The 13,502-nt window shown below is 43.6% G+C and overlaps 1 protein-coding gene across 1 annotated transcript in view; it reads left to right on the forward strand.

Annotated features, from left to right (window-relative positions):
* Window positions 1-345: 345 nt before the first annotated feature.
* LOC106606032 (carboxypeptidase Q) overlaps window positions 346-13,502 on the forward strand; it is a 30,921-nt gene continuing 17,764 nt past the window's right edge. Inside the window, 5 exon segments of the mRNA XM_082959911.1 lie at window positions 346-500; window positions 984-1,422; window positions 2,217-2,383; window positions 2,385-2,425; window positions 2,733-2,940. Of these exon segments, the coding sequence (XP_082816037.1) occupies window positions 984-1,422; window positions 2,217-2,383; window positions 2,385-2,425; window positions 2,733-2,940 (855 nt within the window). The 5' untranslated portion in view covers window positions 346-500.

The raw sequence follows: 13,502 nt of genomic DNA on the forward strand, positions 1-13,502 counted from the left end.
TCTGATAAGGCTCCAACATATTGTGTCTGTGTTCTTTGGAATGTTGACACTGTTACAAAGTAAATGTAAGAACTTGCAGCACAAATACCATATGTGATATCTCAGATTTCATGTGCAAGCTGAAATAAAATGTAAAAAATATAGATGTTGTTAGTTTGCGATCTCTGATCAAAACACTAAACAAACAGGCTGCTGTGAGCTAAATGTTTGCTCATGCCAAGTCATGCAGAAAGAAAAGCAAAATGTCCGCAGTAAACATCAAGGGTAGTAATTAGAGCAGACTACATTTAATATTTTTTTATCACAATTTGGTAAAGAAACAAAGCAAAATGGAATTGTCAACGAAAGTGAAAACGCATGGCTGTCCCTACTGAGTTGCCGTAGTCATTCAAATGTCACAAGTTATTTTGAAATTGATAAATAGCTAGAAGGAATAACATATTGTGAATTATTCCATCTGTCAAGACGGTCAGCAATTTACCAACTAACTCTAGAGGAAGGTTTGTTCTTTTTTATTGTGTCCTAATTTAAAAGTCCTTTCATGTTTCGCTAGTTAGGAATCACAACGACTGACATAACGTTAGCTATACGGATGCTTGTGGCTTGCTTCCTTGTTTTGCTATGCATTTCACTGCGTCAATTAGCCGAATAAACTCTATGACTGGTATGGATCGACGTCACATTTGTTTTAATAAAACGAAGAATGATTTGAGCACCCAAAGAATACCCTGCAATTACACGAAACAATGTCTCTGAAATCTGTAGTTATTGAAAAAAAAGCTCTAGTCTGCCCATACTTGTCTCCGCTATACCTCAATACGTTTCTGTTCACAGTAATGAAGTAAACACTGGCACGTGTAGCGTGCTGTCATATTTTAAGCAAATTAGGGAAATGTAGTGCAGTCTGTGCATTAGCGTAAATAGCCTGTTGTCACGAGAAAAGTATTTGTAAATAACCTTAATATGTTCTTGTCTGCCTCCAGATGCAGGGCCGGCAGATAAAACAATGTGGCCTTTTCTCACTGACTCTTTTGGCCACATTTCTCCATTGTAGCTGTTTGCCACACAGTACTGGTGGAAAGCCATTTCCAGAGACCGCTGAAGAAATTGCCAGCTATACAAAGGTAGCCAAGAGCATCATAGACTTGGCTGTGTATGGCAATGCCCAGAACCGCTCCTATGAGAGACTGGCAGACTTCACAGATACAATAGGGAACCGTGTCAGTGGCTCTAAGAACCTGGACCTGGCTATCAAGTACATGTTCAGTGCCCTGAGGAAGGATGGGCTGGAGAACGTACATCTAGAACCAGTGAAGATCCCACACTGGGTCAGGGGAGAGGAGAGCGCCATGATGCTACAGCCCCGGAACCACACCATGGCCATCCTTGGACTGGGCAGCAGTGTGGCTACACCCCAAGGAGGTAGGCCTATGGGCAATTCCATGGTAATGAAATTACGCTCAATATTTTTCACTTAAAAATGTATACCAAACAAAAACCATTGATTTCAAAGTTTAACAAACCATAGAACTCTATACACAAGGACTACTTTGAGCAATTTCCACTGAACATTTTACAAAAATAAATTTACAGGAAGAACTGTGCAGATACAAAGTTTGGTAACAGAATAAAACTGAGGGAGATTTTGACTAATTCTGTTACCAAACTTTGCATCTGTTTTCCAGTAAGTGTTATTTTTAGTTTTTTTACTGTGTGAATTGTTCAATGTAGTCATTGTGCATAGAGTTGTATAGTTTGTTAAACTTTTAAATCAATGGTTTTGGCGTCTCAGCGTAATTATGTTAACGTGGAACTGCCCCTATGTTCTGTAGCGATGAGTTGTATCACTCAAGCCTAGACAATGCTGATGGTGTTGCCACTACTTACTAGGCCCCAACTCAAGCCAAGGTGTAGACATTTAGATGAATCTTCGACTGGTGCACTGATGTATTTTTATATAACCATTATTTAACCAGGCAAGTCAGTTAACAACAAATTCTTATTTACAATGACGGCCTACCCCTGGCCAAACCCGAATGACGCTGGGCCAATTGTGCGCTGCCCTATGGGACTCCCAATCACAGCCGGTTGGGATACAGCCTGGATTCGAACCAGGGTGTCTGTAGTGACGCCTCAAGCACTGAGATGCAGTACCGTAGACCGTTGTGCCATGCATGTCACTTTTTTTGTTGCTTTCGGTCTCCTCTTCGGTTCAGGCATTGAAGCAGAGGTGCTGGTGGTGGAGTCTTTTGAGGAGCTGAAAAAAAGGCAGAAGGAAGCCATTGGGAAGATCGTGGTGTATAACCAGCCCTTTGTCAGCTAAGAGGAGACTGTGCAGTACAGGGAGATTGGGGCATCCAAGGCAGCTGAAGTAGGAGCTGTGGGCTACTCTCATCCGGTCCATCACACCCTTCTCCATCAACAGGTACTGGATGGGTCACAATGATCCAATGTATCCCTTCCCTTATAATGCCAATTAGTTGAATGCTTGACTAAGGCTGGGACTACATGTTGCCATCTCTCTTCCTGTCTAGTCTGACTGCATGTCATTTTTGTCCCACATTTCTAGCTATTTGTGTATTCCATATACTTGTATTCCTCTAGTACACCTTTCTATATTTTTTTAAATGTACTTTTTGAAGGTGTGTTATAAGTCATTTATGGGAATCAAAAAGTAGTACAGTGCCCTATTTCTGCTGATAATTTCTAACATGGGTCTCTCTGTGTTGCAGTCCTCACACAGGCTGGCAGGACTACCAGGAGGGAGTGCAGAAGATCCCTACCGCCTGTATCACAGTGGAAGACGCCATGATGATGGCCAGGATGGCTAAGCGAGGCCAGAGGATTGTGGTCAGACTCACCATGAACGCCCAGACCTTCCCTGATGCTGACTCCTTCAACACTGTGGCTGAGATCATCGGCAGCGAGCACCCAGAACAGGTAAGCTACGAGAAATGTCCTGTTGGGTCTAAACCGTTTGTATAAATTGCTACACCCTTCCTAGGCTACCTGGGGCAGCAGGTAGCCTAGTGGTTAGAGCGTTGGACTAGTAACCGAAAGGTTGCAAGATCAAATCTCTGAGCTGACAAGGTAAATAAATCTGTCGTTCTGCCCCTGAACAAGGCAGTTAACCCACTATTCCTAGGCCGTCCCGTAACTGACTTGCCTAGTTAAATAAAGGTCCATTTTTGTACAAATGTTTATTTGATCCGTGAAACGTTAAAGGGGATCCCATATAGATTATTTGTTGAATAGGGGATACTATTCCTTTCTCCTCCCCAAAAATAAATAATAACCACGCCTCTTCCTACTAGCACTGAATTTGCTGATGCCTACTTTGTAGAGGGAATGTGATGTGTTGTTGTCTCACCAAGCTTTCTTAAGATGAATTAGAGCTGGGCGATGAGGACAGAAATCCATAATGCGTTAAATTGCCTGAATTGATGCAATAAGGATTGATATAAGTTGATAACATTAATGTGCACCACAGTTTTATTCTTTTTCTTTTAGACTTCTACTACTAGTTGGATGGTTGTACCCATCAATTGTCCCATTACTACTACTAGTTGGATGGTTGTACCCATCAATTGTCCCATTACTACTACTAGTTGGATGGTTGTACCCATCAATTGTCCCATTACTACTACTACTAGTTGGATGGTTGTACCCATCAATTGTCCCATTACTACTACTACTAGTTGGGTGGTTGTCCCCATCAATTGTCCCATTACTACTACTACTACTAGTTGGGTGGTTGTACCCATCAATTGTCCCACTACTACTACTACTAGTTGGATGGTTGTACCCATCAATTGTCCCACTACTACTACTACTAGTTGGATGGTTGTACCCATCAATTGTCCCACTACTACTACTACTAGTTGGATGGTTGTACCCATCAATTGTCCCACTACTACTACTACTAGTTGGATGGTTGTACCCATCAATTGTCCCATTACTACTACTACTAGTAGTTGGATGGTTGTACCCATCAATTGTCCCATTACTACTACTACTAGTAGTTGGATGGTTGTACCCATCAATTGTCCCATTACTACTACTACTACTAGTTGGATGGTTGTACCCATCAATTGTCCCATTACTACTACTACTAGTAGTTGGATGGTTGTACCCATCAATTGTCCCATTACTACTACTACTAGTAGTTGGATGGTTGTACCCATCAATTGTCCCATTACTACTACTACTAGTAGTTGGATGGTTGTACCCATCAATTGTCCCATTACTACTACTAGTTGGATGGTTGTACCCATCAATTGTCCCATTACTACTACTAGTTGGATGGTTGTACCCATCAATTGTCCCATTACGAATCACCCATATTTGCAATCTTATTTAGTTTTGAACATTTTAAAATGTACTAAAAGGACCTCCCGAGTGGTGAGCGGTCTAAGGCGCTGCAGTGCTTGAGGCGTCACTACAGACCCGGGTTCGATCCCAGGCTGTCACAACCGTCCGTGACCGGGAGGCCCATAGGGCGGCGTACAATTGACCCAATGTCGTCTGGTTTAGGGGGAGGATTTGGCCCGGGGGGGCTTTACTTGGCTCATCTCGCTCTAGCAACTCCTTGTGGCGGGCCGGGCTCCTGCAGGCTGACCTCGGTTGTCAGTTGAACGGTGTTTCCTCCAACACATTGGTGCAGCTGGCTTCCGGGTTAAGAGGCGTGGTCTGGCGGGTCATGTTTCGGAGAACACATGACTCGACCATCGCCTCTCCTGAGCCCGTTGGGGATTTGAAGCGATGAGACAAGATTGAAAAAATTAGTAAATTATTATTAAAACATGTACTAACAGCATGGGGCTGCTTTTTGCTCTATGTGTAGAATTCCAATCCTCTCCCATTTTGCCATTTGTCACATCTGTTTCCCTTGTACATCCAGTCCAACAAATCCATAGACAAGGCATGACTTTCCCCCAACAGATGCACTGAGGTATGACCAGGACTAGGGTATTCTGTCAGAGGTAGGGAGGGAGCGGGTGACTAATTTCACATAGGTTTGACACATGCTCTGTGTGCGCTGTAAGGGCAGCGTGAAGGCCTGAATCTCCTCTCCCCTGGGAGCCAATTAGAAGGAAGGGACGGCAATGGGATGTCAGTCAGAGGAGGATCATTCTGTAAGGTTCTGTCCAGTTACACAGCATTTGTCCGAGCACACTGTGAGCCGTGTCCATGGAGTTTCTCATTAGTCATGACCAGACACTGCTTGTGTCGCTAATGTCACCTTATTCCCTATATAGTACACTACCGTTGACCAGGGTCCCTAGGGCTCTGATCAAAAGAGGTGCACTATGTAGGGAACGGGGTGCCATTTGGGATGAGACTACTGCCTGGACGAGGGTTCTTTGCGGAGATTTTCCATTTCATCCTGTCTCTGCTGTAGCTAACGCTCTTCTGTCTATCTAAGCTTCTGATCTGTTAGCAAGAGGGCTATGAATTTGTTCCAGTAGGATGTTTCTTTGTTTGATTTGACAAGGAGATTTGTCACATTCTGACAGTTTTGTCAGCATTAATCTATTCTGAAATGAGTACTACACCTAAGGGGATCCCTCATTGTATCTCATGTTCCCATTATTCAATCCCCTCAGATCTACAGGAGTGACTAGGGAGTAGGGGATGTACTAGGGGTTGATTTAGGAGTTTAGCACTAGCATCCTTCAACACTTCTATAGCAGATCCAGCCCTGTGAGGCTATTCTGTAGTCACTAGCATCCCTCAACACTTCTATAGCAGATCCAGCCCTGTGAGGCTATTCTGTAGTCACTAGCATCCCTCAACACTTCTATAACAGATCCAGCCCTCTGAGACTTTCGGTAGTGCCATGCCCTGTCAGTAATACTTTTCTTCGGTGCTCTCTCTGATTTAGAGGGGTTGGGTTAAATGCGGAAGACACATTTCAGTTGAAGGCATTCCGTTGTACAACTGACTAGGTCTCCCCCTTTCCCCCTTTCCTCTGTTTGAACTGGATCCCAGATTGCGTAAGGAGGAAGGAACGTAGCTGTAGCTCTCTCTGCTGACGTAAGAGACTCCTTGTCTTTAGTCTGCCTTTTCTGGGTTGTCATCTCTACAGAGGAAAAACACAACTGGGATCCCTAGGAAACACTGACACTATGGAACGTCATTCTGTGTAATAAACCTCACTTCCTATTATTCTCAACTTTGACTAGGCCAATAGAACACTTGGCTACATGGGGGAAACGGTATTTTATCTGTTCTCCGCTCTACTACAGGTCTTGTGTTGATGCGTCATTCTGTTCTGAAGAAGATATCATCTCTGTATGGAAGGTGACTCATTTAGCGAACGCAAAAACTGCTTTTACTTTTCTCTGGAAAGTCCCTAAGCCAAGCATTCCAATACCACGTTAATTGATTGAAACATTGTGACAGTAATCTTAGTATGAGTCACAGTGTCAGTACGCTGAGTGTGAGTGTTTTTTACTGTCTTTAGCTGCTGTGTGTCAGATGTCAATGATGCGTTAGCACAGCAGTGTGAGTCACTGGCTGTGTCCTGTCCTGACTCCGAGTCATCCAGTCATGGGGCAGGGAGGAGCACTCCAATCATGTGTTACTTGGTAATTGATGTCATCAATAAAAGATTCTAAAGAAGAGACCGTTCTGTTCTCTTAAAACAATTCAGAGTTCTGACCTACATTGCCTAATAAGTAAGTAGCCTTGGATGAGCCTTGGCTTTTGAGAGCCGTAACGGCTCATCTCCTGTTTCTGTAGTGAGGCAGCTTGATGTACTAGTACACCTGGACAGGACACTAGTCTATCTCCTGTTTCTGTAGTGAGGCAGCTTGATGTACCAGTACACCTGGACAGGACACTAGTCTAGCGCAGGGCCGGACCACCAATCTATCTCCTTAATGCTGAGTGCCAAGGAGAGATGCATTGGGTCCCAGTCTTTGATATGACTCGGTGGGGGATGGAACTCCCAACCTTCTAATCTCATGGCGGACACTCTAACCACTGAGTGGGTAAAAAGAACTAGGTCTTAACATTGACTTCTCAAGTCGTCTTATGTAGTTTACATGGAAGCTTAGATGAGCGTTGTCAAGGTGGAGCCCTCAAAAGGTCTTATGTAGCGTCTCCTCTCCCGACGAAGAGGAATAGAAACCTGTCTATGGTAGGGAGGGAGGGACACACTGTCCTCCAAAATATATTTGCTTTGGTTTGGGAGAACGTTCCCATTCTGTCCTGTAGTGTAAGTTGCATAACCTGTGTGAACTTTGCTGTTGACTGTGATTTGGTCTGTTCCATCATCAACAGTCTGTTTGATATAGTACACTACCGTTGACCAGTCTGTTTGATAGTTCCCTATATGGATATAACCTAGAATATGCAGGAAGGGCTAGTACAGATCTTGGGCTCCAGTGGTATTGCAGTGGAGGGCTTTATAATGGAGACATATATAAGGGAATTGTAGGCTTTGACTTTATTCCAGGAAAATCTGAGGCCTGTATAACATAACTTTTACCCATTCCTAATGCATGTGCAGACCCTCACGCACTTCAACCACACTTGTCTGGTCCACTTTACTTATTTGAGCCCACATGGCAGTCAAATGTGTTACTGAAGTAGTTAGCCTACATGGGTCTTTACAAGGTTAAAGAAGGATTCAGTCTGACTTTTCACTGTGTCACACAGCCAGGCCTGGTGCTGATAGTGATGGTGAGGACTGAGGATGTTCCTTCCCTCATTGTTCCACTACTCACGTCCCACAGACATGTGAGGTGACAGACGGACGCCTTCCTTCGTCTGCTGTAATTACAGAGGGAGAGGGACGTTCTCCTCCTCCGCAGTCTCTACCGACTCCACTGCCATGTTTAATCTGGCGGAGTTATCAGCTCTAGCTAGCTAAGCCCAGAGCAGAGCCAGAAGCCCTGTGGATATACCTTCCTTGGCTCGAGGGGAGAGCTAGGCAGTCGGCTGCAGGCGCGACTCGTCTACAAGTGTCAGGTTATCACAGAGAAGTCTTGGGTATATCCTGAGGAGATTGCTACTGAATCCCCATATACTCCATTCATCTCCTTCTGCCAGAAGCACTTTGCAGAAGGACAAGTAAAGGCCAATGACAGTTTAAAGCAATCAAATTGTAACTCATAAGATACGTTCACCTTACTGAGTCTTATCAGTAATAGATGTACGTGACTTACCTTTTGTTCCTTCAGTTTGACTTTTCTCAGACAGGCTGTTGTTTTTGTTTTTTGAGCTAGTTATCTGTTGTCCTTCAAGCCCATTTCCTCTGGAGTCTTTGAAGCAGGGGTTTCTGGGTCAGAGGAGTGGCTGTGCTGTAATGATGCGTGATGCCCATTACAATGCCACACACAGACTACACTAAAGCCTCTCCCTCCTCTTTCCTGCTTCCAGCCTCTCCCTTCCAGACACCCTCCCCCCCTCAGTTCAACAGAAAATTCTAATCTGTTCAGGTAGTAACTCCCTATTTCATACAAATGTCTCCCTGCTGAGCACGGCTCTGATCGCAGCCCTGCTTTCTCTCTCAACCCTACACACCAAGAACCCTGTATTCTCTTTACGGTGTTTGATGCTAAATGGGACTGAGCTTAACTTAACTCCCCTCCCACAGACACTCAACGCAGAATTTGACTGTCCTTATCTCCAATGCTTTAGAGATGCTTTTAACTTTCTAACAAATAAAGCAAATGCGGCCGTGTCAGCGGAAATTCACGGAGAGAAAGTTTAAAAGCAGAGAGAAAAGTCGGAGCCAAAAATATAACTAAATGAAGAGCTTCTGTCAGTAGTGCAGAATGTGCTCTGTCACACTGGAAAGCTCCATTCTGTTTTTATAAAATAAAACAATGTATGTGTATTTTTAAGACTGTCTTATAAAATAATTTTTTCCCCCCCGTTTTGGTTATTGTGGTCAGTTTTATTGAGGTTACGTCTAAGCATAATAGGTCACAGAATGAGCTTGATCCTTTGTTCTGAAGACCTGCCACATCTGTGCTTAGGTTCAGTGACCACACCTGGTCCGCTCATAGTTGGCTCCTCGCCCCACAGACACACGCTATCCATGAAGTGAATAGCTCCCCTTTGCTAAAATGTTTTATGCAGTGTTGCTAACTGTAGGCTATAAACATGCCTCATTCATTTCTCCTGATGTGGAGGCTACAGTGCTGTATGGCTGGGACTAGAAGTTGTTCTCCTCTATCTATTCCCAGTTTATGTAGCCTATTTGGATTCAGGAAGTAAACTTGAATAACAATTAAATATGTGAAAACTGCATTTATTTTCAATGACTTCTCAATAACCTGAGGAGTAGAAGCTATTTATTTCCATTTTTTTTCTCAATTTTTGAATTTTAAATTAAAATCACTTTTTGAATTGACTGCCTTCATTTTCAATTGATCCCAGCCCTGCTATTCACTTGCTCAGTCATTTGTCTTCTGACAAAATAGCCTTCAGAATGGTCTGTGTTGTGATTTCATCTGTCACTCAGGCGTTTCATGGACTCTTTTGTCCCGGCAGAACAAATCGATCCTCGGCTGCTCTCTCTCCTCAGTGTGAAGGCAGCAGTAGTTTGACTGGCACCACATTCAGACCAGAGTACAATTACCAGGATATATCAAGGCAATTATCTTCTCACTGACAGCTAAATGAAAGCTTTAGATTTAGACATTTAGCTGTGCTCTTTGCTGAGAATATATAATTATTCTATATACATGTTGGCCTAATATAATTATGTAACAAGACATGCATAGGCTATATTTTATTAAAACTAGATCCACTTTCCCTATATGGCCCAATGTACTACATTAAGAGTACCAGGTATTATTTGTCATGTAATTTTTTTTTTTCTCTAATAATAATAGTTGTCTGTGGCACACAGTATGGGACCTGTAGTAGAGATAATAGTAGGGAGGGTACCTCCATTCGTTGGCTAGGCTACATAGAAATGGAATCACTAGAATGGGAAGAGGTTCTATGTCCGTTCTAATGATTCCATTTCTTTGGTAGGCTACTGTCCTCTGGGACTCGCCCTGTCATAACCCTTCAATAACTCCACTGTGTTGAACAGCCTCTGTCCTGTCATAACCCCTCATTAACTCCACTGTGTTGAACGTCTTCTGCCCTGTCATAACCCCTCATTAACTCCACTGTGTTGAACGTCTTCTGCCCTGTCATAACCTGTCATTAACTCCACTGTGTTGAACGTCTTCTGCCCTGTCATAACCTGTCATTAACTCCACTGTGTTGAACAGCCTCTGTCCTGTCATAACCCCTCATTAACTCCACTGTGTTGAACGTCTTCTGCCCTGTCATAACCTGTCATTAACTCCACTGTGTTGAACGTCTTCTGCCCTGTCATAACCTGTCATTAACTCCACTGTGTTGAACAGCCTCTGCCTATCAATAATAGCCTTGATACTTTACTAGAAACTGCACAATATTAGCACAACTAGCGAGAATTGAGAGGCCACCTGTCTTTCAGAAATGACAAGCATGCCTCCTTGGGGGGTGTTTATGGATTCTAGGGATTTGTTCCAAAAGGTCATACCCTGCCCATCTGACACACTTCATTGCATGCTCCATCAAATCCTCAAAGTATTTGAAAAAGCAAATTTTTCTATGACCCTGGGTGTGCTTTCTACCTGCCTGTGGTATCCCTCCTCTCCTAGACATCCTAGTAACTGTAGATCTCTCCCTCGCTGCTGCCATCCGGGGTTTGTTCTGTTCTTGAGGGTGAGTCTGCCTCCTCAATGGCCTCATAATCCCTATGTAGTGCACTGCCTATGTGCCCTGGCCTAAAGTAGTGCAGTACATAGGGAAATGGGGTTTTATTTCTCCATCTTCATGGCTGCTGAGCCCAGACGCAGCACAGCCCCTCAGCATCACCATCCTCTCTTGTCCTTCAAGCCTATTTAGGTGCATCATGTGTTGGACGACTGGGTCTCGTCCCGAGGCCCGGTTCTCTGGTTTTAAATATTGATGTCTTTCTTACTGTAGAAAGAGGTTGTAAACCCCATGGGTGGGTTTAGCTGAGGTTGTAAACCCCATGGGTGGGTTTAGCTGAGGTTGTAAACCCCATGGGTGGGTTTAGCTGAGGTTGTAAACCCCATGGGTGGGTTTAGCTGAGGTTGTTGCTGGCTGCTGATTTGTGAGTCAGAGCATGTGATGGTTAGATTCCTGCATGAACCCATTCAACAAGCAGTTCAGAGGAGGAATGGACTTAGATGGATGTACAATGTGTATAAGTGTCTATAGGGTATGCCAAAACATTCAAGAGATGCTCAAAGTTGACCTATTTTGCAGACCCCACCATACCATGAGACCTCCATGTCTTCATCATTGGAAAAGATTAACGGTTGAGATTTAAAAGCCTTACAAACAAGGTTGTCAAACTATTTTGTCCAAGTTGGTTTGAGTGAGAAAGACACAGAAGAACCAATCAGTAAAAAAGCACATCCCCTTCATTTGTCAAAGCATTGTGCTGCCAACATCAAAATAGCCTTTCCAGACTCTGAAGACAGGAGGACTTGGAGTTTGGTGTCAGCCACACTAAGAATGACCCTCTGGATTTGCCTGGAAACTTTGGTGTTAGCTAGCTGGCATATACCTTGGCCATGTGCTTTAGCTGACATTGGTCTCTCTCCAGAGATGAGCAAATATTCACTGTGTCGGCTCTGAGTCGGCCTAGTCAGGTCCATGGAATGTGTTTTGCGTAACTCCAAGGAACGCATTTTTTATGAGCAAACATAACCTTTGGCTGGGTCTGCGTCACAAATGGCACCCTATTCCCTTTTATAGTGCACTACTTTTGACCAGGGCCAATAGAGATCTGGTCAAAAGTAGTGCACTATTTGGTGAATAGAGTGCTATTTGGGATTCAGCCTGGCTATTTCCTTAATGGGGTCGAGAGGAGCCTCTTCAATTATCAGTCAGCCTATTGGCTACCATTCTCTGTAGACAATGACACAGTGGTCACATCTATCAACTGTTGCTGTAAAAGTGATAAAAGCAAGTGCTGCCTGTGTATAAATTCCTTGTCTAGGCATTTGGAGGTTCATAGTAAATAGTAATATGTGCTCGACTCTTGGACTGAGCTGTGATTTAGGTTCCTCTGGTATCGGACCGAATGCCTTTTTCAGAGCCAGTCGGTTCTCACTTAGTAATGGCACTGAATCATCCAGAAAACCCTACAAGGGTGATGTCTTTTTTTTTGCCCAGAACCGTGTTTCTAAAGTTATGTACTGTAGATGAAGCATGAGATATGAGCCTTGAATGCAAATTAGTATCTTTTAGGTTTTTATTTATATATTTTTATGTCTTGCCTAATGTTTCCTCAGCTCCAACACTGAAGACCGGTGTGTTAAATTCACACCCCAAAACATCAACCTACAACATCAACCTACAAAGTCTGAGTAGCAGCTGTGATGTGTTGAGTAGCCCACTACATAAAGCCTAGCTCAGCGTCCTCGACTCTGCTTTAAAATGTCACATTTTATTATGACATCTCAATAATGTGAATTAAAGCCGTGCAATCACAAGGTTATAAAGGACAAGAGCCATACACATTACTGTGAAAGCAACTGCTGCTCTTATCTGTGGGCAGGAAATGAAACCGGTGGAATTGTTGACCTTATTTCCTGTCTTTCTTTGGCCTGTATGAATCATTTTGTCTCGAGGTCCAAGATCTGGTTTCAGACACAGATGACTAACATCAATGTCTCTTTATGGTTCCCTTCAGCTCAATTTCTTCTTGTGCCAATAATGCAGTCAGAGCTTGAATAAATAGGCCTCTGACCACTTAGTTGAGGAGCCACTAGTCATGACACATCAAGGCTGTAGTAGAACTTATACATGATACTGGATTACATGTAGAGCTTCTCTTTAGTCCCAATGCTTTACATTGGATGGGAATTTCACACTACAACACTGCTGTAAACTAGCCTAACAATTTAATTTGCATATTGAGTTGGCTACCACGTGGTATGAATGTGGGGAAATGGAAAAGCATTTGTTGTAGAATAAAAATTGAGCCCATGATGTGTCTCTCCATTGTCTCCATGATGTGCCCTGCCTGTGTTGGGCTGTCACCCATCAGCAGGCTGCAGATGCCCAGCGTCAAACCGACACAATGTGCAACTGCATCACTACTGTGGGGGGGAAATCGTATTCACTGCCTGTCAGTTCCTGGGGGCCGCAACAAATAAAATGCTTGCCAAACATAATGTAAATCACATTGCTACAAATAGATAAGGATGGAGATGGAAACCGAGAATACGACAGTTCTTTTGTGTTTCTTCCATTTGCGAATAATCGCAGCAACTGTTGTCACCTTCGCACCAAGCTGCTTAGCAATGGTCTTATAGCCCATTCCAGCCTTGTGTAGGTCTATAATCTTGTTCCTGACATCCTTGGAGAGCTCCTTGGTCTTGGCCATGGTGGAGAGTTTGGAATCTGATTGATTGCTTCTGTGGACAGGTGTCTTTTATACAGGTAACAAGCTGAGATTAGGAGCA

The sequence above is a fragment of the Salmo salar genome, chromosome 02 (assembly GCF_965601325.2).
Source record: "Salmo salar chromosome 02, fSalSal1, whole genome shotgun sequence".
Taxonomy (NCBI): Eukaryota; Metazoa; Chordata; class Actinopteri; order Salmoniformes; family Salmonidae; genus Salmo; species Salmo salar.